Source organism: Rhipicephalus microplus, chromosome 4, assembly GCF_043290135.1.
Source record: "Rhipicephalus microplus isolate Deutch F79 chromosome 4, USDA_Rmic, whole genome shotgun sequence".
Taxonomy (NCBI): Eukaryota; Metazoa; Arthropoda; class Arachnida; order Ixodida; family Ixodidae; genus Rhipicephalus; species Rhipicephalus microplus.
The window spans coordinates 199,644,436-199,668,402 of NC_134703.1; the positions used below are offsets into that span (position 1 = coordinate 199,644,436).

At 44.0% G+C, this 23,967-nt stretch overlaps 2 protein-coding genes across 7 annotated transcripts in view; one reads left to right on the forward strand and one right to left on the reverse strand.

Annotated features, from left to right (window-relative positions):
- Positions 1-14,563, reverse strand: part of LOC119172534 (B-cell lymphoma 3 protein homolog) — a 141,098-nt gene extending 126,535 nt beyond the window's left edge. For 2 of the 6 annotated variants that reach the window (XM_075893919.1, XM_075893921.1), the window contains exon 1: positions 952-9,153. In XM_075893919.1, coding sequence (XP_075750034.1) covers positions 952-1,295 — 344 coding nt within the window. In that variant the 5' untranslated portion in view covers positions 1,296-9,153. Of the gene's footprint in view, positions 1-951; positions 9,154-14,190 lie in introns of those variants that run through there. The other 4 variants (XM_037423680.2, XM_075893922.1, XM_075893918.1 and 1 more) reach the window with 4 other exon arrangements.
- Positions 14,564-14,763: 200 nt separating this feature from the next.
- Positions 14,764-22,650, forward strand: Cdk7 (Cyclin-dependent kinase 7). The gene is made up of 2 exons (XM_037423679.2): positions 14,764-15,457; positions 22,092-22,650. The coding sequence occupies exons 1-2, from the start codon at positions 14,951-14,953 to the stop codon at positions 22,638-22,640; spliced, it is 1,056 nt and encodes a 351-aa protein (XP_037279576.1). The 5' UTR covers positions 14,764-14,950; the 3' UTR covers positions 22,641-22,650.
- Positions 22,651-23,967: the final 1,317 nt, after the last annotated feature.

Sequence of the window (23,967 nt, forward strand, 5' to 3'; positions counted from 1 at the left end):
AATCTTCTATAGGAGTTCAGCAGAAAGCTTTAATCGATGAATTACGTGCATGACGGCAGTACAACAAAGGCCTAGTTAATGGGACAATCATGTTTTTTTTTTTCTTTTTTCAAACAAAAATTACCACTGCCTTCCGTCAGTCCCTAACAATGCCACACAAACACTGAAAACCATGTAAAAAAGATGAAATTTTCAGTGAAGTTATACGACATTATATATAGTGCATGCCATCTGAATTAATTTTAAACGTCTGGGCTCTTTAGAGCATTCTTAAATCGAAGCACATGGTCGCGCATGGTAACTTTGTTTTAGGTACAATATAAGTACCGATGTGTTACAGTTTGTGATAGTAATATTTCTATGTGGTGGTATTACGGCCAGATAAACACAACTAAGGTGCCTCGCATCATTGATAAGCTACAGTGCCGTAGTTGTATCCCTACCAACAGCACGTAAGTGCATAACCTAGAGCTTGTTTTCTTCTTTTTTTTTCCAATAGAGGCGAAAATATTGTAGGCCCGTGTGCTCAGATTTGGGTGCACGTTAAAGAACCCCAGGTGGTCTGAATTTCCGGAGCCCTCCACTACGACGTCTCTCATAATCATACGATGGTTTAGGGACGTTAAATCCCACATATCAATCAATGTTTTCTTTTTTTTTTACAACCAAGTTGTTATGAAATGCTGCATTCACACACCATTTATTAGTCCCCATGTTTGGGAGTATGCAAAGAGCATTTTGCAATGTGCTAGAAATAGAAAGCAGCACCCACCCTGAAATTATTCTGGTGAATGGAGGGTAAGACAACAATAAACAGCAATCTGGAAAGTTGGACACGCCAATCTTATTAATAAACATTAGCAGCAGAGAAAGATCAAATGCTTTCGTATGTGGTTTCAGGCACACATATAAACAGTTACACTCGCACTGACATGACAGGACAAATCAAACCTTAAGAACGTGCGTGACGTGCGCGCACATAGAAACAGGACGTGGCCAGCAGACGACGTAAGGAGCAATCCACACTTCACCATTTTAGCCAGTTGCTGCCAGGCAGCGACCCTGCTCAATCTCGCGGCCAATAATATTTGGCTCGCATGTTGTTCGGGAGCTTCTACCACTAGGCAGCGTTTTCTGACCATGCTCAAAAAGTGTTGCAGGGCCCCTTTAAGAATACAGTCGACTCTCGTTAATTCAAACTCAAAGGGACCTCTGAACTTTGTTTGAACTATGAAGAATTTCAAACTATTAAAAGTTCTCTGATAGATGACACTGGGTGAGGTGACACCATACATTTTGATTAGGCATTGATTTTATCACATATAAAATTTTTGCAGGTATTTTTAAACCCTAACTGCACACAATGAACAGAAAGCAGAGGTGTAAGGTCCACAAGTTTATTGGCCATATACTGCTGATCTTAATTTTTCAAGAAATAGTGAATTGTCAACTTTTTATATGCTGTAGGTACGTGCCTTCAGCACAGAGCTCTATACCAGTTGAGAAGCATCACGGTTTACCTTGGGCTTGCTTTGTTTCAAACATTTGTTTACTAGCGATGCCTTTTTCCTTGAAGGCTTAAAATGCTTATTTTTTATTTTTAGAGCAACAAATTTTTAAATAGCAGTGGGAAAGCAGCACATACTTTCTGGTATGGCACTGTAAAAAGTATGAATTAAATGCTGGAGTTAGAATTAAGAGGCTTTTAAATATATTGAGGGCCAACTAAAAATTGAATTTTTTTAATTAACCAAAAGTATCAATTATCAGAGTTTGAATTATTGTGAGTCTACTGTATATTGTTATAGGGCGACATAGACATCAATCACTCCAGTGCTCGCCAAAGATAAAGATGACGAAAAAATGTGAAGCGTTTACACATTGGACTCATCAGCCATATTGTTTGGCTGATGATCCACTGTGTGAATAAATCTAAATCTTGCCTCTGTCACATTTGGTGCCAGGTACAATATGCCTCACAACGAAACTACGCAGCAGCTGTCATTTGAGGGGTCATTCTGCAACAATGGTGGAAAATACAGCATCTGCATCTACACCCAGTGTTCCTGAGCATGAAGGTGATGTAGTGACTGCCTCTGCTCCAGCGATAACAATGGTCATGCTCGAACCCCCGTGAGATTCAGGCATGCTTAGTGGTTCCGGCATTCCCGATGAAGTAAATGTAGAGAATTGGCAGGCTGAGTACTTGCAACTGATGGGACCAGACTCTTGTGCTGGCTAACCTGATATAGATCTATCTCAGAGGAGCTGCCTAAATATGGTATGACAGAAACTGGGAGTCAGGCAAAGTGCAGACCAAAAAGCTTGGATTTGTTTGGGATGCCTGTTACAAGAAAGATAGGCATGAACAAACTGCTCGTGTCTCAAGCTTAGACATCCACAGAATCGTACGTCTGATACATCGAAGGTGTGATATAATGGTGTCAGAAAGCAGATGACAAAATTCCGGAGGCTGTCAAAGGTAGCTGCATTCTTAAGGGGATTGCAGCTCTTAAGGAGATTGCAGTACTTACGGAGATTGCAGACAACAACTTAAGCATCCTAGTACAAAAAAATCCCTCAACCGTGGATGCAATTATAAAGGAGTGCTGGTGCTTTGAGCAAGCTAAGAGCCAGATCATCGACCGCGAGATTGCCTGGTTTCCTGGCTTCCCAACACGGCTGCAACATCGTTGTGCGAGGATTGCGCAAGAAAACAACTGCCGACTACCGCATCACCAGACCGGGCGACTTGAATCTTGCGCCACAAACTTGAAGCCATGGCTCCTGCTCTAGCTTACACCAGTGCAGGTGATACATCAGTTGCTGCTCCCATGGTTCAAGCCATTGCCCGTCAAAAATTCGCCAGCAAAGGCATTTCCTCTGTGTGCACTGTGACCAGCCCACATAAATCTTAATAGTGCCCACCCTCGTTCTATCCCGAGCAGTGGTTTTTGGTCCACTCGAAAACCTGCTGCTTGGACAACTGCCGTAAAGTGACCGGTTTGTTTCCAGTGTCATCGTATTGGCAATGTAGTCTGTTACTGCAACACCCGCTGGTCCTCACCACCTCAGATGTTGTCTGCCTTATCTCTCAAATAATGAGATAGGCTGGGACAAAGCACGTGTTGCCGAGAAGGACCTGGCTTCTAAGCTGTACCTGGAATCACTAACAATACGGACAAGAAAGAACACGCTCAACTGCGCGGATGGTAACCTGCCCCCCGCATACACAAGAAGTTTGGGCCAAGTGCTGTAGTAGAGTACTTAAATGCTAAGCTTCCACCTCTCGCTGTCATTGTGAACAAGGTTCCCGTTCTGGGTGCTGAAACGTCGTTATATTTTATTTTGTTGTGGTCAGCGTTTTTGTCTTTTCATTCAATGATTCTTCCCGACCAGACGGGCATTGGTCAAAGCCTTGATGCTATTTTGACGGCCCAATACCGCTGACAGGATAGCACCTACTTCGCGCCTCTGACCCAGTTTTCTTCCATAAAATCTACACAAGGTGCACCAGCCGCTCTCCTTTGCCATGTTTTTTTTCTCCCGGTCGTTGCCTATTGTCTCACTTGCTGCAGACTCACCGGCCGTCTTCCCCATTTAACCCTGCTCCTGCCTATTCAGAAAACTTAACAATGCAGCGCCAGGGCACAATGCTGCATTGTCGACTTCCTCCATAAATTTTCACTCGATGATTTTGACGGGACAAAGCTTGCTCGATGTTGAAGTTGATAATGTACTAATTTCAGTGCTTATCGACACCGAGGTGCACATTTCAGTAATGAGCGCAAACCGTCTCCACCACCTGCATAAAGTTGGTAAACCTTCCCCACCACCTGCAGTAATGAGCACAAACCTGCACCACCTGCATAGGGTTGATAATATAGTGGTCATCCCATTTCTCAATGCCAGTCTGTTGATTCAAGTGATCCATCAAGACATGTCTTTGGCCACAATCTCACCGCTTGACAATTGCATGATTGCCGCTGTGGTTACCAATGTTCCATCACCACATAGTGATGCTAGTTCCACTCTGCTTCTTGGCGACATTGGGAAGAAGATCACACACAATCTAACCTAGGCACAAGCTACTGATCTTCGTCATTTAATTGCTTCCTATGGCAACATCTGTTACTTCGATGATTAGCCTCTGGGCTGTTGTTCCTCACCAAATCAGCACTGGTGATGCCACTCCTTTACCCTGGCATCCATATCAAGGTGACGTCAATGCAATGTGGAAATAATTTAAGTGTACTGTCTTCTACTGTATCAAAAAAATTTTGTACCACTTAGGAAAAGTAAGAAAGCTAAACAGAACCCCTGAATAAACAGGGAAATAATCCAACTGAAACACCGAATTAGCCGCCAGAGACAGAAACTAACTAAAGATTACGCAAAAATAGCTGATTTATCTGCGCAACTGCATTCTATGATTACTCAAGCCAAAAACAGATATTACAAGGAAACATTGCAAAGTTCATGACGTCTCCTGATAAATTTTGGAGCTACATGACAGAAAATAATGACGAGTCACTCAGCATTATAATAGATACCATTATGGTTACTGACCCAGCAAAGATTGGTTCTTCTTACAAGGAATTCTTTCAGTCGATGTTTTCAACTCCATCGCAGTCTAATGTGGAATTCACTTTGTCTCCATTGTCTCACTCAGAAAGAAAGCCAGATGTTGAAGTCTCATATGAGGGAATTGTAGCCTTGCTACTGACTATGGACGTAAAAAATTCTGTAGGCCCCGATGACATACCGAACGAATTTCTCCACAGAATGCGGGAGGGGTTGCTCATTACTTAAAGGCTATGTTTGATGCGTCACTTGCAGAATGCTGTACCCCGATGATTGGCTCAAGGTTAAAGTTATACCTGTGCATAAATCTGGTGATAAGCGGGTAATTGAAAACTATCGTCCAATATCGCTTACTTGTGTGTGCTACAAACTCCTGGAGCACGTTCTATTTAAGTCAGTTTACGCATACATCAAAAATGGCAACAAATTTTTCCCCAACCAACACGGATTCAGACACCAACTTTCCACAACAACACGGCTACTTGGACTTGTTAATGACATTGCCTTGGAAAGAAACAGATAGATGCCATCTGTCTTGATCTGTCGAAAGCATTCGACAGAGTGCTACAAGCAGAATTGCCCGTGAAGCTGTCTGTTATGGGAATAAATGAGAAAATAGTGAAATGGATAACCGCGTACCATCAGGGCAGAATGCAATACGTATAAGTGGAACACAATAAATCAAAACTACTCAACATGATGTTAGGTGTTCCACAGGGGTCTGTGATAGGCCCGGTGCTATTCTTGGTCTATATTAATGATTTTGCCTTAAAAATAGACGAAAGAATCACGGTGCGACTTTTTGCAGATGATTGTCTTCTGTGCAAAGAAATTATTAGCTGGGAAGATCAACAATTTCTCAGCAATGCTTTGAGCCCAGTAGAAAAATGGTGCGACAAATGTAAAATGAAAACAAATGAGAATAAAACTGTTTCATTGCACGTAACAAATAAAGTAAATCATGTCTTTGACTTCAATACCGCTGTGAATTCATTGGTACTTTCTAAGGTGGATGTTTGTGCTGAAATACTTAGGCGTAAACATTTCCAAGAATTTAAGCTGGTCCTATCATGTGGCAAAAGTATGTGAAACTGCGGAAAAGAAACTGGTTCTTGCAAAGAAAACTGCATTTAGCCTCACAGTCAGTTAAGCTGACTGCTTATTTAACCTATGTATGGCCCATGCTAGAGTATGCCAGCATAATCTGGGACCCTTATCAGTCAGGGTTAATTTAAAGACTGGAAAGAGTTCAACATCAAGCAGCAAGGTTCATCCTATCAAAATACTCTCGTATATATTCCATCTCCGAAGTGCTCAATTCACTCAACTTGCCCACGCTTCCTGAATGCAGACACATAGCAAGGCTAAGGTTTTTTACTATCTCACTAAAAATAAATTTAACATCAATAGTTATCAGTACTTAAAGGCACAAGAAGATAGGATACTGTGAAAAGGGAAGGAGGGTACCTCCGAAGCGCCTCAGATGCACATAAACAGCTACGTGTTTTCTTTTTTCCCCAAGAACCATGACAGAATGGAATGAATTGCCGCTTCTAACACGAGAAAACGCCCCTGCAAATGAATTTCAGAATAACCTTGCATGAAATTAAGGAAATATACGCATGTGCTTATGCTCTATCTGTGGATGTCTCCAAAATTATTCTTAAGCATTCTGTCTCTATTTTTGTGTCATGTATGTACGGAATATTCCCCTTATGTCCGGCTTTGTATCATTGTACGTAGTGCTCAGTTATAGTTTGCACCACTAATGGTGGACTTCGCATGTATTGATTTGATTGATATGTGGGGTTTAACGTACCTAAACCACCATATTATTATGAGAGACGCCGTAGTGAAGGGCTCCGGAAAGTTTGACCACCTGGGGTTCTTTAATGTGCACCCAAATCTGAGTACACGGGCCTACAACATTTCCACCTCCATGACTTCACATGTATGGTGTAGTAAAATTTTATCAACCTATCAACAAACTATTTCCTTGTGTACGCCTCCGTTTGTTTCATTTTATTGGTTTCTGTTCTTATTTTATTGTTTACTGATGCATTATTTTCTTTATTCTTTGAAGTGCTTTTCGTTATTTATCATGTAGTTATGTTTTTAAAAGTGCTACTTTTGACCCACCCTGTAACGGCCGACAGGCCAACAGTATGAGTAAATAAAAAAAAATAAATATGATGTATCTCCCCAGGAAAGCCAAGTAATTCAGTGTGAAGTTGACAAAAGGACGTTATAAAACCATGGTCCAGCCCTTGCCTCCCTGGCTGTGCTTGTCAAAAAAAAAAAAAGAATGAAAGCTGGTGCTTTTGTGCTGATTATCACCACTTAAACAAATTAATTAATACGGACGTCTACCCTTTACCTTAGATTTGTGATGCCCACAATTGCCTCCACGGCACACAATACTTCTAAACAAGCGACGTTCACTACTGCCATTGGTAAATTTCAGTCGACCCTACAAAAAAACTGCTTTTGTTATGCTCGATGATCACTACCAATTAAAGGTCATGCCGTTTGAACTCTGCGATGTCTCGACAGCTTTTGAGCACTTTATCAACTCCCTGCTCTGAGGATATAAGTGGCCAATCTGCTTATGTTATTTAAACTACGTCATCGCCTATTCACCTACATTTAAGAACCATCTTACAAGTCTGTCGGCCATTTAGAATGTTTTTCAAAGAGCCACTCTCCAGCTGAATTCAACAAAGTGACTTGGTTAAATATTCAACGTCATACCGAACGAACAACCACACACAGAAAGAAACAAATATAGACACCACCACCGACGAATATTTAATCAAGACATGCACCAACTAGCCCAACAGCGAGTTCTACAACAAAGTGGCGTTCTGGACGGCGCAAACTCACTAAATTCGGCCACCTTGTAAATGCTGCCGGTGCTCAACCGGACCTTTTCTTTGTGCCATGATCAACTATGAAGAAGTTTTGTAGGATTACATTCATATTTTCACTGTTTCACACGCAACTTTACAGACATTGCCCAACTCCTTACTGACCTCTTAAAGAAGGACGCTTCCTTCATGTGGGGCATCAAGCAAGCAGACTCTTTTTCTGCCCTTATCCAAATGTTGAATACACCACTAATATTCACCCATTTTGACCCTGCTTCGCATACACAACTTCGGACAGATGTCACTTAATTGGGGCTGTTCTCGGGCAACGACAGCACAGCAAGAATCGAGTAATCGCTTATGCCATTCGTCTCCTTTGGCATACCAAACGGAAATTCTCCATTACTGAGCGTGAATGCCCAGTGGTAGTGTGGGTCATGACCAAATTCAGGCCCTACCTGTATGGCCTAACTTTTTCCCTGGTCATGGACAATCACACCCTCTGCTGGTTCTCATCATTAAAGGACCCATCAGGATATTTCGGTCGCTGGGCACAACATCTTCGGAATATTCATTTCTGGTACATTACAAGTCAGGGCAACTGCACAGATGCAGACTGTTTGCACGTCATTGAGTTGAAGCAAACAATCTAACTGACCTTGACTCTGACCCCTGCATGCTGTCCATCTGAACTTTGCTTAACATCGCCACTGAAGATCAACGGGACCTATCGTTAGTGACCATTGTCGACCGTCTAGAGTCCCCATCAACCGGACGCGTCTGTTCGAGCTGCACAACAACATTCTGTACTATCGTAGCTTCAATGCTGATGGCCCAAAACTTCTCGTGCTACCCCGCCATCTATGCAAAAGCGTTCTGGAACAACTCCATGATACCAACTGCCGGTCACTTTAGTGTCTCTTGTACATATGATAGTGTGCAATGTCATCTTTCTAGCCCAGCATGCACTGTACTGTGGTTTGTTACGTCGCTTCTAGTGACCACAGCCAATGCCAAAAATGTTGCCAGTAGTCTTCAGCCTTCTGGCCACCTGCACCCCATCGACATACTACAGAGTCATTCTTCCGTGTTGAACTTGACCTGTTAGATCCTTTTCCAACATTCCCCTCGGGCAATAAACTGGTTGCTGTCGCCATGGTTTATGCAACACACTTTGCCATCACTCAAGCACTGCCTGTCAGTTGTGCGACCTACATTGCTGACTTTCAATAGTACGATGTCATTCTACATTATGGCACCTCTCGGCAGCTGCTTAGCAATCAAGGGAGGCACTTCCTCTCATGTATCGTGGATGCCATCCTCTGTGCGTGCTCTACTCAGCACAAGCTTACCACAGCCTATCACCCACAGACAAATGGATTGACTGAGCAGCTCAACTGATTGCTTACTCAGATGCTGTCGAAGTACGTTTCATCAGATGACCATGATTGAGACAGCTGCTTATAACTCCTCACAACATGCTACTACAGGTTATTCGCCATTCTATTAGCTCTTTTTTGGTTGACATTCAGTGCTACCATTTGACAGCCTCCTTCCAACAACCAGACCTTTGTTTATTGCATACGCCAGCGACGTGATTGTTCAAGCCCATACCGCTCATCAGGTCCCCTGTGAGCAACTATCTTTGTCATAAGAACACCAAAAAGATCATTACAATAGTCGACGACAAAGCATCCACTTCACACCATCTCTGGTACTCCTCTGATCACTATGACGTCACGTCAGCGTATCAGAGAAGCTTCCCTCCCGTTACAACGGCCCCTATAAAGTACTATGCTGACTTGGCGATGTGACATAAGATCGTACTCCTGGACACAGCCTCTTTGACCACGTAACTCCAAAAGGTCATTGTACACGTTTCTAGACTAAAGAGATATTGCTCTGCTAGCTCTACACCACCTTAACAAGCGCCGCGAGATGGAAATGAACCAGTGTCGAAGATGATGATGAAGCACTTGCGCGTGAGACTCCTATTGCCTAGCTGACGATCCTCTGTGTATACCTTGCTTTCGCCAAAATATTTTCACTTTGGTCGGCGCTGTGTTTTCTTCACTCATGTCTTTTACCGTCCAGACAGGATTCCACCAATTCTCGAGTTCCTAATGGAAGCTTTTCTGTAAAACTATAGTTCCTGTACTTTTAACTGTGAATGCTCTACTTTAGTCAAGAGTTTGACAGGTCAGGTAATGGCACTGTTGAAAAACAGGTCACTGACCAATGTCAAACAAAACAAATGACGTTTCGAGATCCGTACGAATCCCTTCTTCACAATGGAGTGATGGCTGAGCAACAGGTTCTCAAGTAGCATTGAGCGGACGATGCAAAGTCCGGCAATACACGTGGTTTAGTGTGCCAGATGATCTATTCATTGTGTTACTTGTCGTCTGAATGATTAGTGATTCGAGGTTTAGTCTCGTTGTAAAATACTTTTCCGTGGTCACGATGCATGCATTGTCCCAGCTTACCTTGTGGCCCGTCTTCTCGGCATGCTCTGCAAGTGCATTTGTCACTGTGTGGCCCTTGGCTACGTCATTCAGACCTATAGTTTATTTTACTCGGTCACCCCAGTACAGGCTCCTAAAGTATCTTGATGGCATCCTGGCTGCCATTGCAGGCAAGACTGTAACTAACCTCCAGAACACAAATGATTTCATTAGCAACATGAAGAGTATCACTGTGGATGTCAACAATGTATTGGTTTCTTTTGATGTCTGCTCCCTCTTCCCAAGTGTTCTCATCGAAGTTGCTGTAGACACTTCCAGACAGTTGCTTCACAAGAACACCGATTGATTGATTGATATATGGGGTTTAACATCCCAAAACCACCATATGATTATGAGAGACGCCGCAGTGGAGGGCTCCGGGAATTTTGACCACCTGGGGTTGTTTAATGTGCACCCAAATCTGAGCACACGGGCCTACAACATTTCCGCCACCATCAGAAATGCAGCCGCCGCAGCCGGGATTCGATCCCACGGCCTGCGGGTCAGCAGCCGAGTACCTTAGCCACTAGACCACCGCAGCGGGGCACTTCACAAGAACACGCCATTGGCAGATCGCACACCGTTCGACGTCACTGAGCTGTGCACCTCATTACGGTTTCGCCAATCCAACACTTCACGTACAAGGGTGAATTCTACAGTAAAGTTTTCGGTACCAAAATGGGAGCCAAATTCGGTCAAAAACGCGAATATCACAATAGAAGCGATTGAACAGAAAGCATTGAGAGAATTTCAACCGAGACCCAAGGTTTTTCTGAGATTTGTCGGCGACTGCTTTTGGGTGATAAAGAAGAAGACGTCCAAGCTTTCCTTGACTGCTTAAATGACGTCGAGACTTTCATCAAGTTTACTGTGAAAGAAGAGAATGACGGTTGCCTCCCTTTCTTGGATGCAGTTGTAAAATGTACTCCCACAGGCCTCGCCTTCGCTCTGTACGAAAAGCCAACGCACGTCAGTAGATACCTCGACTATGAGTCAGTCTATCCGGTAGCCCACAAACGCTGAGTAATTTGGTCTTTAGTTCAACGAGCGATTTGCACCTGTTCCATTGAAAAAAGCCTGCAGGAGGAGCTCCAGACTATTGAATATGACCTATCAGCAATGGATAGCGCCAGAATTTTATTAGAAAAACAACTAAGTACATCATGCATAAAGAGCAGTCAAACAGTCAAGCCATGCATAGCACATCGTCTACGCAAAAGCGTGCATCAATTCCTTACATTAAAAATGTAAGTGAAGCCCTAGCCCATCTGTTCAGAAAACATGGTGTACAGATCGCACACATTCCAGCAAGCAAGCTTAAAACCGACTTGCTAAATGTGAAGGATCCTCTCCCTCTACAACACTTTCTTGGTGTGGTCTACAAAATACTATGCGCCGATTGTGAATCAGTGTACATTAGAACGAGTGGAAATTACTGCAGACGTATGATGCAGCACAAGAATGGCGTCCCCAAGGGCCACACAGTTACAAATGCACTCACAGAGCATGCCAAGAAGACGGGCCACAAGATAAGCTGGGACAATTCAAACGACAAGTACCACAATCAATAGATCACCTGGCACATTAAACCACATGTACTCCCAGACTTTGTGTCATACGCTCAACGCTACATAAGAACCTGTTGCTGAGCCGTCACTCCATTGTGAACAAGGCATCCATACGGATCCCGAAACGTCATTTGTTTTGTTTGACACTGGTCAGTGACCTGCTTTTCAACAAATTCTTAACTTTCACTTTTTGATCTGCCGTCCTCGACTTCACTTTTCCTTCCTTAGCAAACAAGCAATCCCCTTTGTCTGCTGTGAGCATCAAGTGACTACACCACATAAACTTCATTTTCTTTGCCTCAATGCCCCTTTGCACTCAGAATCTTTCTCTGAACTCAATCTCTTTGAACTCAGTGTTCCCATGCACTCAAGAACACACTGTACATATGGAGAATATGTGGCTAAAAAAATTGTGAATTCAAGTGTCTTATGCAGTAAAATTAGGCACAACAGCAGAGGACTCCGGATGAATTTTGAGTGTCAATGCGTATAACATAAATTTCTTTTTACACGTAAGGTTTCCACCTGTCTGGTTTTAGACCTGCTCAGCCGGTTTTTTGACAGCGGGCCAGGTGCCGGTCCGCACCCACCGTGACTGGCAGTTTTTTCTTTCTTCAGAGCAGTAAATAAAGCGTCATTCTAATCACGCGTGTTTTCATGCCAGCAATTGGACTATTGTAGGTTAGCTCAGTGTGCTATTTTGTTTGTACATCAGGTTTATTTGGCTTAAGGAAACCAATGTTACATTGAATAGCACTGCATGCCAAAGACCAGCTAACACTAATTTAATCTGCTGGTGGTAGCTCATTCCGCTATCCTGTCGAAAGGCCGCTTTTTTGTTCGAGAAAACGTGGCAACCCTATTTACATGGCTACTACAGCCAAGATTGAACCCACAAGGGCAAGAGTCAAAAGAAATGTAATGATTTTATTCTGGGAACTTATATTTCTTGCTATCTCGATGCTGCGTGGTGCACCTACGTTATAATTATTACTAGCTGCTTTTGAGCAGCGGATGATAAATATGAAATGAAATCAAGCAATAAAAATTTTTTATAAAAGCTAAACATTATGAGGTCCATAAGACAATTGGGAACGTATAACAATTCACACAATGTAATAGAGTATAGACAATTTTCGTCTGCAAAATTTGACAACAGAAGGGGAAAATGGAACGCCGACCTCTAACGTTGATGACAGGACTCTCGTGTAGTTCACAATTAAGGTTGGTGCAGCATGTTCCATGGCACATACAAAATTGGACAATGATTTAGACTCCAACCAAAAGTTTTGAATAAACCCGACGTTTCGAAACTGACTTGCTTCCTTCCTCAGGGGTGACTGCGGAGGCGACATCTTCAAAGCACTCGCGGGGTGGATAATGACCCCTCTCTCTTTCGTTTTGCTGTGGAGCGCAGTCCGTGTATTTACACTGGGGGAAGGGTTTCTACAGAGCGGTTGATGTTATGGGCTGCCCTCTGTATGTGCCACGACTCGAGTAACAACCTTCTCCTCCAGTTTGGCTCGCTTTCAAGGATGGCCGTCGCTTCGAAAAAAGCGGGCCAACTGGAGGAGAAGGTTATTACTCGAGTCGTGGCACATACAGAGGACAGCCCATAACATCAACCGCTCTGTAGAAACCCTTCCCCCAGTGTATATACACGGACTGCGCTCCACGGCAAAACGAGAGAGAGAGGGGTCATTATCCCCCCGCGAGTGCTTTGAAGATGTCGCTGCTACGCAGCCTCCGCAGTCACCCCTGAGGAAGAAACCAAGTCGGTTTCGAAATGTCGGGTTTCTTCAAAACTTTTGGTTGGAGTCTAAATCATCGCCCAATTTCACACCTAACCAGACAGACTTCTGTAGAATGTTTGCATTCAAAATGAACAATGAAATGTTTGTTTGTCCTCATTGCATGAGACATTAAAAATATGCAGCGACAGTTTTCTTGCATGCACTCAAGTACTCCGACTTTGTAAACAGATGACAGTTTGAGGCTAGCTACAAATGTGCACATTTGGGGAAAAAAAAAACTTGCTGCTTAAGCACGAAAGGGAAACGTTCACGTCACAAGAAAGATGATAATGACAACTATAAAATGAGTAACTTAAAGCAATGTTAATTTACATTAAACTATTGAATGTACAGTGTACTGATGGTAATGTACTTAATTACATGCTTTGCCCGCAAATAACACAAGGTAAAAGAACACACAACGAGAAGCACAAGCGGCTTTTCCTATAGCCTCTACTGCCTTCAAATTAAACATTTCTTTTGAAAGAACTACAAAACACTTTTTTTTGTAAGCTTCCAAAATGACTGTGTTCTTTTCCCTACACAACGCTTTTGTCTTTCGCGTAAACTCCGATTTATGGCTGAGGTTATAGTTCTTCCAAGAGAAATGTTTAATTTGACGGCAGCAGAGCTTATAGGAAAGGCCGGTTGTGCTTGTCTTTGTGTGTTCCTTTACCTTGTGTTATTTGCGGGCAAAGCATGTCATTAAGCAAGTACCAACTAGGCCACCAATCAGTATTGTTACATGATGTATTTGAGATGCTGCAACACTGCTTGACTGCCTTCATTTTGAGCACAGTGAATATGCGACGATTCAACGCTCAAGTTGCGCGCCAGCGGCGGGTCACGTCATCGGAAGGGGCTGTCCACTTGCCTCGTATACAAAAGCTCTCGCACACGCGACACGAAGCCAAAAGCTGCCGCTGTGTGGACATCGAAGGGAGCAGCGCTTTCCAGCTCGCTTGCCAACATCCACTTAGGCAGTGCGGTCACGTTCAGCGACATTTGCGATGACGCCTCAGAACGCTTCTTCAGCTGACGCGCCCAAAGCAACCACGGCACACGAACAGGGGCAACCTTCCAGGCACCGACGTTTCCCGCTGGCTGCCGCAACTGCTGAACACTGCACCCGCTGTACTCCAAACCACACACTGCTTATTCCAGGGACAAGACTATGACATGACCTACAGAAATCACGAAAAAAAAAAAAAGATCACTTTATTACTTTCGTACTCTCGTTTTTGAAAGTGGCTACAATGGCTACAGCCAGCAGTGGTTAGGCCACAGTGTCGTAGTTACAATAAACAAATAAAATAAAGCTCAATAATGTTGTTTTTAACTTTATACATTTTTTAATGTATAATTACTTGTAAATTTGAATAGACTACAAGTTTTAAACTTAGTTATGTTTTTGAATTGTTTGGTACTGGCCGGCAGCAGTCAATCCATAGACCGACTACAGAACGTGTTTTCTTCCTCCGTGGTTGCTGCATGAAGGAAGGAATGGTTGCATGTTTTGACGGCAGTGTGCATAGTGGATGAATGCTGGTGTTCGCATTACCAGTGTTAGCAATGACTGATAAGTCAACCGCGGCGAAGTGCGTCATGTGAATGGTTCGCACTGTTTTTGAACCATGTCTGACGACAGAACGAAGAGATACGAAAAGATCGAGTTCCTCGGCGAGGGGCAGTTCGCCACTGTCTATAAGGCTAGGGACGTTTTGAAAGACGAGATAGTCGCCGTCAAGAAGATCAAACTGGGAACGCGAGCCGAGGCCAAAGATGGCATTAACCGGACAGCGTTGCGCGAGATCAAGCTGCTGCAGGAGCTCTCTCATCCGAATATCATCGGCCTGTACGACGTGTTCGGGCACCGGTCCAACGTGTCGCTTGTGTTTGACTACATGGTCACTGACCTGGAAGCCATCATCAAGGACACGAGCATCGTGCTGACCGCGGGACACGTCAAGTCCTACATCCTGCAAACGTTACAGGGACTGGAGTATCTGCACCTGAGCTGGATTCTGCACCGTGACTTGAAGCCCAACAACCTCTTGCTCGATGACCGGGGTGTGCTCAAAATCGCCGATTTCGGCCTGGCAAAGTTCTTCGGCTCACCCACACGCATCTATACCCACCAGGTATTGGCTGAGGCGAACAAATGCATATCAGTGAAAGGGCTGTAGTCGATAGTGAAAACCTCAGCACAAACCAAGACGCACACAAAGAATCGAAGAGACAAGCACTGGCGGTTACCAACAGCCGCTTTGTTCGTTTCACAACAACGCTCATAAATGCCACAAACCTTGCATTCGCACGCTTGGCAAGACGAATTATACTTAACAATAGGGATTTCTAAGTCTTCCATTCTTTGTGGTATCTTGGTTTGCGCTGAAGTTTTCTCCTTAAACACATTCGCGAGCTATCGATGTTTAAAAAAAAAACACGTTAGCAGGCGAAGAAACGTTAACTATTTTTTTTTCTCTTAGGGATCTGGCCCTGTGTTACAATGATCTAGGTGAACGTCAATGAGTTTACCCAACTTTCAAATTAGCTCCAGTCTTCTGTATCAAATAAACTATGTTATCCCCGTCAAACTCCGGTTCCGATGTTCACTTATATGCTCATTGGGGCATTGGCCCATTAGCCTACTAACCGCCGGAGAAAGGTACCCGATACACTACAGGCGATGCTTATTTTGCAAAAACAGTAGAGTGCTTTTTGTGTGTTTTTTTACAACAGCTCGCACCTTCTCTCCTACAATGCTTTTCCAGAGCATTGCCAGTATTCTAGATGCACAAGACAATGCAATGCCATTCCATGCTGCCTAAATTTATGAGATGTGCCATGCAGATGCAGCATCACCTTGACGTTTTTCATTTTCAAGGATTCTGTGCCTTCACTGGCTTCTTTCTCATTAGCTTGCTGAACAATTGTCCACAGTTGTCAGTAGTACATTGTGGTACCCTGGAAAAGTTACTGGTCATATGGGCATCAAAAAATTTCCTCCGTAGAGTGCACGTAGCTTTTGTTTAGAGCAGTTGTGAAGCACAAAGAAACAATGCCTCTCTCTATTGATATCATGCGTGCACCTCAATGAGCACCATCCATGTGAACATCGCAGTTCGCTTCCAACTGGCACAGGAGGGCACTTTTCTTTGCATTGCAAGAGGTGCAGACCACTCATTGGCAGTGTTTATATCATGTATAAGGAATGTAGTAGTCTCAAAAGGGAAATATGCGAAGCTTGCTTCATCAGCAAGTTGGGTGCTGAATTACGTATCAGCGAACATTTGGGTGCACCTCACAGTAAAGACTATCAGCATCTGCCAAACTATAATTTTACCATGTAGTGCACACGTTACAGCCTGGTTGGAAATGATGGGGGGTGGGGCTTGCTAGATAGTATGTTAGCAGGATACTCCTGTTGGTTCTTTGCACAAGCGTGGCAGTGTCTAAGGGAATGCCTTGTTTTGATGAACTTCAGTTCTAAGTTGAGCCTTTGCCCTGTACGTCTATTCTTGTGCTAGTGTTGCAACGTGTTGTGTTCACTCAGTCATCATGTGCCAACTGGCCTAGAATACCACACAGCCAAATTAAATGTAGGAGTTGACTGTGAAAGTTCCCATGATGGCAGACAGGTGCTGTTTTGAGCCTTAGCTAATTTGAACCAAACTTTTTGTTTTTGCTATGCAGCCACAAGGCAAGGAATGAGTGGCACACAGCCACCGTGGCTGGTTGAGACAATTTAGAGTGTGCTGTCTACTTCTTTTAAATGTGAAGCATTTCTTAGCGAACTTCGGTGACTTTGAGTATTATCTATCTATCTAGCTGCCTACGACTTCTAGCTCTCCTGGCCATTTCGATAATGGTAGCGATACCAAACTTGGTATGGCATAACATGACTGTATGAAGAGCGTATTTGACTAGCCATAACATGAAAATCGTGACATACATGTCATGATTTACATTTCATGGTCCTGCAGCTCTTGCGGTGGTTCCGTTCACATGGCATGTTGCAAAAGTCGTATGGTATGGCATGATTGCATGGCGAACACAAGCGACAGACCCTAAAATGAAAATCATGACATGCATGTCATATAACACCATGACTACATGCCATGCTCATTATGTGCTTGCAGGCGTTTCACTAGCGTCACATGTACCAAATTTGGTATTACAGTTCATAAATGGATGACAAAGGTATGTGGCTGGTGCAAACATGACAATTATGAGATGCGTGTCATGCAACAACATGACTACATGCCACGTTGATGTGCTGGTGGCCGTTTCGCTAGCTTCACTTTTACCAAATTTAGTATTACAGGAAGTGAATGGATCACGAAGGTATGATACTGATGCAAACATGATAAACATGAGATGCGTGTCATGTAACAACAAGCCTACATGCTACGCTCATGATGCGCTCGCGACCGTTTCGCTACCTTCACATGTACCAAACTCGGTATTTATGCAACACGAACGGGCGACATAGGTAAAGGACACATCGAAACATGATAATCACGACATGCGTGTCATGTAACAGCATGACTACATGCCACACTGATGATGCGCTCGCGGCCGTTTCGCTAGCTTCACATATGCCAAATTTAGTATTACGTGACGCCAATGGATCACAAAGGTATGTGACTGGTGCAAACATGATAATCATGAGATGCGTGTCATGTGAGAACATGACTACCTGCCTCAGTCAAGGTGCCAATATATTTCAGCGTTACGCGGTGCGCATGCTCGGCGGCGTTCATTTTGTCGCGTCACGCCGGCGTTGCCACACCAGGCGCCTGTTCTGCCATATACTCGCAGTGGCATGCCGTACTGCGTTGCTTTGACGCATGCGCGTTTCAGCGCGTCCGGCATCCCTCCGTCACGAAAAGAGGGAGACGCAGTGTTGTCTGGGTAACACATCGTCGCGAAATGCAGCATGTCGCATTTCGCGTCAGGCCGTACCGCCGGATGCTGGTCGCGTCTGGCGTCAGACTATAGAGTGCTCGCGTTTTGCTTACGTAGCGTCGCTGTGCCCAGCGTGTGCGCGTGTCAACGCTACATTGGAGTATACTGAACCCTTCATGATGCGCTCACAGCCGTTTTGCTAGCTCCACATATACCAAATCTGGTGTTACCTCACGTCAATGGATGACGAAATATATGACTGGCGCAAACATGATAATTGTGACACGCGTGTTATGTAAGAACATGACAACATACCACGCTTATAGCGTGCTCGCCGTCTTTTCGCTAGCTCCACATATACTAAATTTTGTATCACGTGACGTGAATAGATGACTAAGGTAAACGACACATCCAAACATGATACTCATGAGACGGAAGTCATGTACACCATCATTTACCTCCGCCTCGTAACGCTGTGCTGATTTTAGAGTGACATATCAAAATTTCTCATTCATGCTTGGCATATCATCGATTCTCACTGTACGTGGGATCTGCCAATTTTTATTACTTTCAACACGCAATGCAAGTGGTTATCTCGATTTGTTGCTCCTATAACGTGCAACTGCCATACTATGCACCGTCTTTGGGGTTCTATAAGTTAACTTTTCTTCAAAGTTTCACAACTTTTATAAACTCATGAGTTCTAAAACTGCAGTAAAAAATACTAAACATTAATGCTGCCTGGAAGCCACTCTTTAGTTGCATCTCTTTATAGCTCTGTGGTGTTTATAGCTAGAGGAGACTAGTTGTGGTTAAGATGATGGCCCATGCACTGTAATTTTATGACTTGGAGAGGTGTTTCATACGCTATGGCTATGTTTTCACACATATTGTGCTATATTTATTACGTTGCTTGGCCTGCTTCATTGCTATGCTTGGCATCATTGTTAGGTTTTCGTATTTGAAAAGGACACCAAAAAGCAAAACAATTTTTCTCATGCTATTAAATTAAAATTTCATGATAGTACCTAAAGCACCCAGACTATCGTGAGAAGACCGTCGGTAAGCTAGAAAACTTACAAAAAAAAAAGGTCCTGATTTGGTCGACATTCGGTCCAATAACTCTGGTGGGTGAGAGAATGAGTAGAGAGAGAGAAAAGAACTGGGCAGAAAAAAAAAAGAGAGAGAAATGTAAATTCTTGTCAATTCAAACCTGCATGCCCATGGTCAGAAGGCAGGCATTATAACCACTCAGCTGGCCAGGCACACTAGTACAGCATAGCTTTGCGTAAAGGAGGTGGGAAAGGAAAAACAAGGTGAGAATGAAAAGCGAGACTAGCAATAGTGAAGAAGAGAGAAATATATATAACGGAGCATGTCAGAGAAGAACTATAAAGGAGCACATAAAGAGAAAGAAGAAATAGATATAAAAACAGAAAAGAGCGAGAAATAAAAAAAACTTATAAGGTGCTTGACAATTGCCTTCAAAAGAAGGAACGCAATAGTGTAATTGGGCTGTTGGCACCGCCTTCAATCATGCCACAAGGAAAGGAACGTTTTTGCACATAGTGTGGGACATTTCAAACTATCCTGGAATGTCTACTGGATGTGCAGTTGCTTTGTGCCCGCTTCACTAAAGTTCTTCCTTTCACCAACTGGCAAAGTACCCGCTACTCGTCTGTCAGGTGCCACACACTCTTGCGGGGCTGCACTCAGTAATCGTTGGGCAGCTTAACATTTTCGTCACCGCGAAAAATTCGGTAGTCCAGGAAACGTTACTTTTTATGGTATCTAAAGTATCTGATGTTAATGTTTATGGTATCAAATTATACAGCAAGAAGTTATCTTTCAAACAAAGTCAGTTTGAAACCATAAATTTATTAACAATAGTACAAAAAATTATCAAACAAAAATTGTAACACGAAAAAAGGAATTTAATAAAATCATCAACCCTGCTCTGAAAAAGGTAAACATAAAAAAAATCGAAATGTGCATTTTAAGCTCAAAAAACACACATCCTGTAAATGTAAAAGTTTTTGGTGTACATGTAATAACATTACATGTGGCGTCTTTCATGCCACCATGCCAAGCAGTTTTACAATACGGTGAAACACAGGTTTTCAGTGCATGTTTCACAGAAAACGTTTTTTTTTTTTTCTCTCTAATAACTTCAGCAGAAAAAGTCAACAGCTCTCATAAAGGGCCGCGCGGCACACCGCAGACCACAGTTCCAAGGTTCACTCCCGGCTGCCTTCCTGCACGAACTTGCACTCTCTACGCTTCCGTTAGAAAGTGTTCCCGCTTAAAAGATCTGGACACCTTGCAGATAAGAGCCCCTAACCTTCAGAACACACCGGATCAACTTATACTGAGACGCGCCGACCATAACGTGGCCCGAGCATGAAGCTACACTCAACAGCGGAAGACCTATAATGTTCTGGGGCGATTTGACGAACTCTCATTGTCCATGCTGAAATCGGAAGTGTTGATGTCATCATCCGAGACTGTGCTGTCTTCATCATTTGAAGATGCCCAGATGCACAAGAATCCTCTGAAATTCACCGTTTTCATGAAACAGTCACATGCGACGTTAACAGCATTATTGTAACTACGCACGCTCGCCCACGCATAAAGAAAGGCGTTTTAAAATCCCCACGAGGCGGAAAACTGAAACACAGAAACGAGACTAATAAAGTAATTCTCCTTTTACATGTTGGATAGTGCAAGATGTCCACAAGCGTTCAGAAGGGGACAAATATTGAAGTTGTAAATATCGATAACATACTATCGGCGAGGACAGGCGCGGTCACAAAAAGTATTAAAACCACCCACTTCTTTTGGCACCTGGTGTAATTTGAGGATTCTGCCTTGCGAAATCACATGTTTTAAATGGGCCCTGCGACACTTTATTAAGTAGCCATTCACAAAAGAAGCTTATTGCGTCACGAATTCACTGCCACAAAAATTTTTAGAATCCGTCCAGCATAAGCGGAGTTACAAGGATTTATCTCGTGCTGCATTCGCGTTCTCTCGTCCCGACGAAAGTGCTGAAAGCTGAGCAGGAAGGGATGGCACAGGGAAGTGAGTGAGTGAGAACTTTATTTTTGTCCAAAGGCGGCAGAGATTGGACAGGACTGGAGGCTCCGCTAGCTCAGCCAGGTGGCTCCGCCCAGGATGGTGCCGGGAGGTGGAGTCTCTCGGCGATGTCCTGGGCCCTCTCGACCACCAGGAGTCGGTTTTTGAGTTCCGTGCTGCGCGTGGCAACCTCCCAGGGGCTTGGTCTGGTAGTTCTGACCCCGAGTTAAAGGGGCACAACCAGAGCATGTGTTCCAAACTACAGTACTCGTGATGACAGTGCGGGCAGTAGAGTGAGAAATCCGGGCCGAGTCTGTGCAGTATGGCTGAAAAGCACTTAGCGACCTTGAGCATTTTTTTTTCTACCTTTCGAACCCGCGGCTCTTCAGTGTGGTAGACAAGTTGCAGCGGCCCAAGTAATGACTGGGCGCGCCATGCTCATATCAACCAATGACTAATACAAGGGCTGTGACGAGTGATTTCCCAGCTTGTAGTGTCATTTGTTGAAAGAAGAGATAACAATTTTTAGCTGACTTGGAGAATTTATTGTGTATTCCAGGCTACGTGTTCTCAGGAGTCTCGTCTACCGATCTGCAACGTTTGCTGACCATGCTCAAAAAGTGTTGGGGGCCCCCTTTTAAAAAGATCCATTCCACTACATGACATCCCCCTAAAGCAGTTTCAGGCAATGGCGTGGCTTTCTGGTGAAAACCTGCACAAAATGGCATCTGTTTGATTATATACAGAGTTTGCTAGTCCTGTTAAAAGATGAAACTGAACTAAGCGCAGGTGGTGACCAGGTGGTACCGTGCGCCAGAGCTGCTCTTTGGTGCTCGCATCTATGGCACCGGCATAGACATGTGGGCAGTCGGGTGCATTCTGGCCGAGTTGCTACTGCGGGTGCCCTTCCTGCCTGGAGACTCGGACCTGGACCAGTTGAGCCGCATCTTCCAGACTTTGGGCACACCCTCTGAGAAGGACTGGCATGGTATGCCGGCATTACCCGACTACGTGCAGTTTCGCAGTTTTCCCGGCACACCCTTTCGTCATATCTTTACGGCTGCCGGAGATGATCTTCTCGACGTGATTGGACGCATGCTGGCCATCAACCCGCTGTCTCGCTGCACTTGTGCCGAAGCGCTTCAGATGCCATACTTTGCCAATCGCCCTCCTCCAACTGAGGGACCCAACTTGCCACTGCCAGCCGCGGTCGTGCAAAAGAAGAACGGTGGTGCCACCAGCAGTAGCAGCAGTGGAAACGGAAACAGTAACCATGGCTTGAAACGAGCCCACAAGGGTGGTGATGACCCTAGCGTTATTAAGAAACTTGTATTTTGAGGTCTCTAAATTGTGTCTGTGTCATTCTTTATGCAAAGCCTTGAGTGCTGCCCTGCACCAATGTCACATGTGTTTGGCTTAGAATAGGGCCTAGCTTTTATTCCAAAGTGCATTTTATGAGTTGGGTCATTGATAGCTGTCGTTTGATTCGAGTCTAACACAGACATATTTGAGCAGGTATGCCTGAAAGAAAAACCAGGTGTTGGTGTGTTCTAAACAACGAGCCTCTAAGGAAAAGTTGCAGTTTCACCATAAGCGGCAAAGCAATGAATGCAATAGCTGCAAATTAGAATGTTATATGACCAAAGTTTCACTGCTTTAGTAAGCGCAGGTGCTGCAGTGGGGGAAGTGACCTTCATGCTTTCTTTGGCTTCGGCACAAACTTTGCAATGAGAGCTAACACGTACTAAACTTAGAGCCATCCGTTGGACCCACCTGGAGATGATTATGCGAGCACAGGCGGCTACATGCTGCAAGTCAAAGTGTGAACGCCCTCCGGCTCCTGTATTCATGCAGCAGGACCAAGGACACGGTGCCTTTTAAAGCGTGCCGCAGCTAATAGTAAACGAGACTCTGCCATGCTGAAGCACGCCCAAGATTAAGTAGTGTGCCATGCTGAAGCACACCAACATTAAGTAGTGTGTGTAAGTAGCTCACCATTAGTTGGAGTTTATATGTTCTGACCAAGCTTTAAGGGGATAGGATAAACAAAACTATTTTTGTTTTATTTGAAATCTCTGGTCTTTTCTGAATCAGAATCTACTCTTTATTTGTCTCAGTGTTGTTGTTTTTTTTCTGTAAATGCGACATATTTCAAAACTTGTGCTGTGGCCTGCGTGCCCCCATTCTCATGTAGCTAGGTATTTCTTGCAGTTCTAGCACCATAGCTATATCGAGAAGTTACAGTGTGCAAGATGGAGTGCATGTGGCACATTCAAAAAAGAATGGGCCCAGAACTGGCAAAACAAAAAAAAAGCAGAGGCATCAAGCTTTCTGTATCTGGCCCTATATAGACGTCTTAGCAGTGCCATCATTTGTAAACACCAAAACTATTCTCATTTGGACATGCAAGAAATTGTTCGAGCCACATATTTTCACATGGCATAAGAAGATACCAATCCATCCCACAGCCCTTGCCCGAAGACGCCGAAACTTGGTGTAAGTTCGAGAAAGCTCTGTTTAATGGCGAACCATTCGTTCATAAAGAAACCCTTCCAGCATCTGTTATGGAGGGTGTTAAGCCAAATTATCCCAAACTTTGTCATCCAGAATGACTTGCTAAGTGTGTATGGGAAGGCTCAGAACCATAACGAGTCGTTGAGTTGTC